Source organism: Camelina sativa, chromosome 2, assembly GCF_030686135.1.
Source record: "Camelina sativa cultivar CO46 ecotype springtype chromosome 2, ASM3068613v1".
NCBI classification, from domain to species: domain Eukaryota; kingdom Viridiplantae; phylum Streptophyta; class Magnoliopsida; order Brassicales; family Brassicaceae; genus Camelina; species Camelina sativa.
Genome location: NC_141881.1, coordinates 9,373,272 through 9,374,748, shown reverse-complemented (window position 1 = coordinate 9,374,748; position 1,477 = coordinate 9,373,272). Strand labels below are relative to the sequence as shown.

At 41.8% G+C, this 1,477-nt stretch overlaps 1 protein-coding gene across 1 annotated transcript; it reads left to right on the top strand.

The window, feature by feature from the left end:
* Positions 1 to 834: 834 nt before the first annotated feature.
* On the top strand, positions 835 to 1,212 carry LOC147948351 (uncharacterized). The gene has a single exon (XM_087466468.1). It carries the CDS (start codon positions 835 to 837, stop codon positions 1,210 to 1,212), a length of 378 nt encoding a protein of 125 aa, XP_087322594.1.
* Positions 1,213 to 1,477: the final 265 nt, after the last annotated feature.

The following is a 1,477-nucleotide window of genomic DNA, read 5'->3' as shown; positions in this document are numbered from 1 at the left end:
CAATGGAGTTCAATGGTATGACCGATGGGTCAACCAACGATATGTCCGGTGCCAAGCTTGGGCACACAAGTGGTTCGGGAAGCCGATAGCGCAACCGATCACCGTACACCGAAGGGACTATAAGTCCCCATCTCTAATGTGTGCTAAGCCTATGGGATCAGTTGGTTGGTTGTATGGCTAAGTCACAAAGGGATGGGTCAAATCCTAAAAACTCTTGCAATATAGTGATTTTGAGAAGCGGTAAACAGTTACATTGAGTACCACAGAAGCTTCAATCAGATAAACTGCAGGAGCTGATAGGTGAGGATGAAGAAGATGAAGTCTCGGCTGAGCCAGTGTCGACCGACACTAAAGAGCATCGATCGACACCCAATTCACCTGATGTTTTGGAAAAAACACCATTCAATGGTGTCGATCGACACCACTTTGGTGGAGATCCACACCCCTCTCGAACCGAAGCTGAAATCACCAAGTCTTCTACTCCAGTTGCTGAAAGAGTCTACACACCTAAGGTTCCATTCCCCAAGAATCCTAAGTCTAAACAAGAGCTAGATGATGCTAAATGCAAGGCCATGATGGATAAGCTTATTGTTGAGCTACCTTTGATTGATGCTGTTAGGACTTCTTCAATGCTTAGGAGATATGTCAAGAGGATGGTAACCAAGGATTTGAATGCTGAGCAGGGTTCATGATTAACCATCTCAAGCCAGTGCTATAATCCAGAACAAGGTCCCAGAGAAGCTTCCTGATCCATGTAGCTTTGTCCTTGATTGTACTATCTTCACTAACAGATTTGCTAGATCTTTGCGTTATCTTGGTTCTAGTGTCAACTTAATGCCAAGATCAGTAGCACTCAGCCTGGGAATGACAGACTTCAAGCCTACAAAGATCACTTTTATCCTTGCTGACCAATCAGTTTTTATTCCTGATGGTGTTCTTGAAGATGTTCCAATTAAGATTGGGGAATGCTTGATACCTACTGATTTTGTTGTATTGAAGTATGAAGAAGAAGCTAAGGACCCTATTATCCTAAGAAGATCATTCTTAGCTACTATTGGAGCTATAATTGATGTCAAGAAGGGGCAGATTGGTTTTAATGTTGGTGATCTACAAATGCTCTTTGACATGGATAAGCTGGTTAAGAGGCCAACCATTGATGTTCAGACATTCTATATGGACACATTGTCTAATCTTGCTGAAAGAGATTTTTAAAGAGCTGCATCCTGAGGATCCTCTAGAGAGAGAATTGGTTGCTTCTGCTGAAGAAGTTTAGCATCTAAATGACATTGCTGCTGGTTATGTCAAGCTACTTGATGCTAGACGTTGGTTGAACAAGAGGAATTGGTTAGTACTTCTTCACAAGCTGAAAAATTTTCAGATTGGAGTTTTGAGAAAGCTCCAAAACTTGATCTCAAGCCACTTCCTACAGGTTTAAGGTATGCATTCTTGGGTGAAAATTCTTCTTATCTTGTTATTG

Excerpts from the sequence above, each read along its gene's own strand:
- LOC147948351 (XM_087466468.1), top strand. The coding sequence starts at position 835 with ATGCCAAGATCAGTAGCACTCAGCCTGGGAATGACAGACTTCAAGCCT.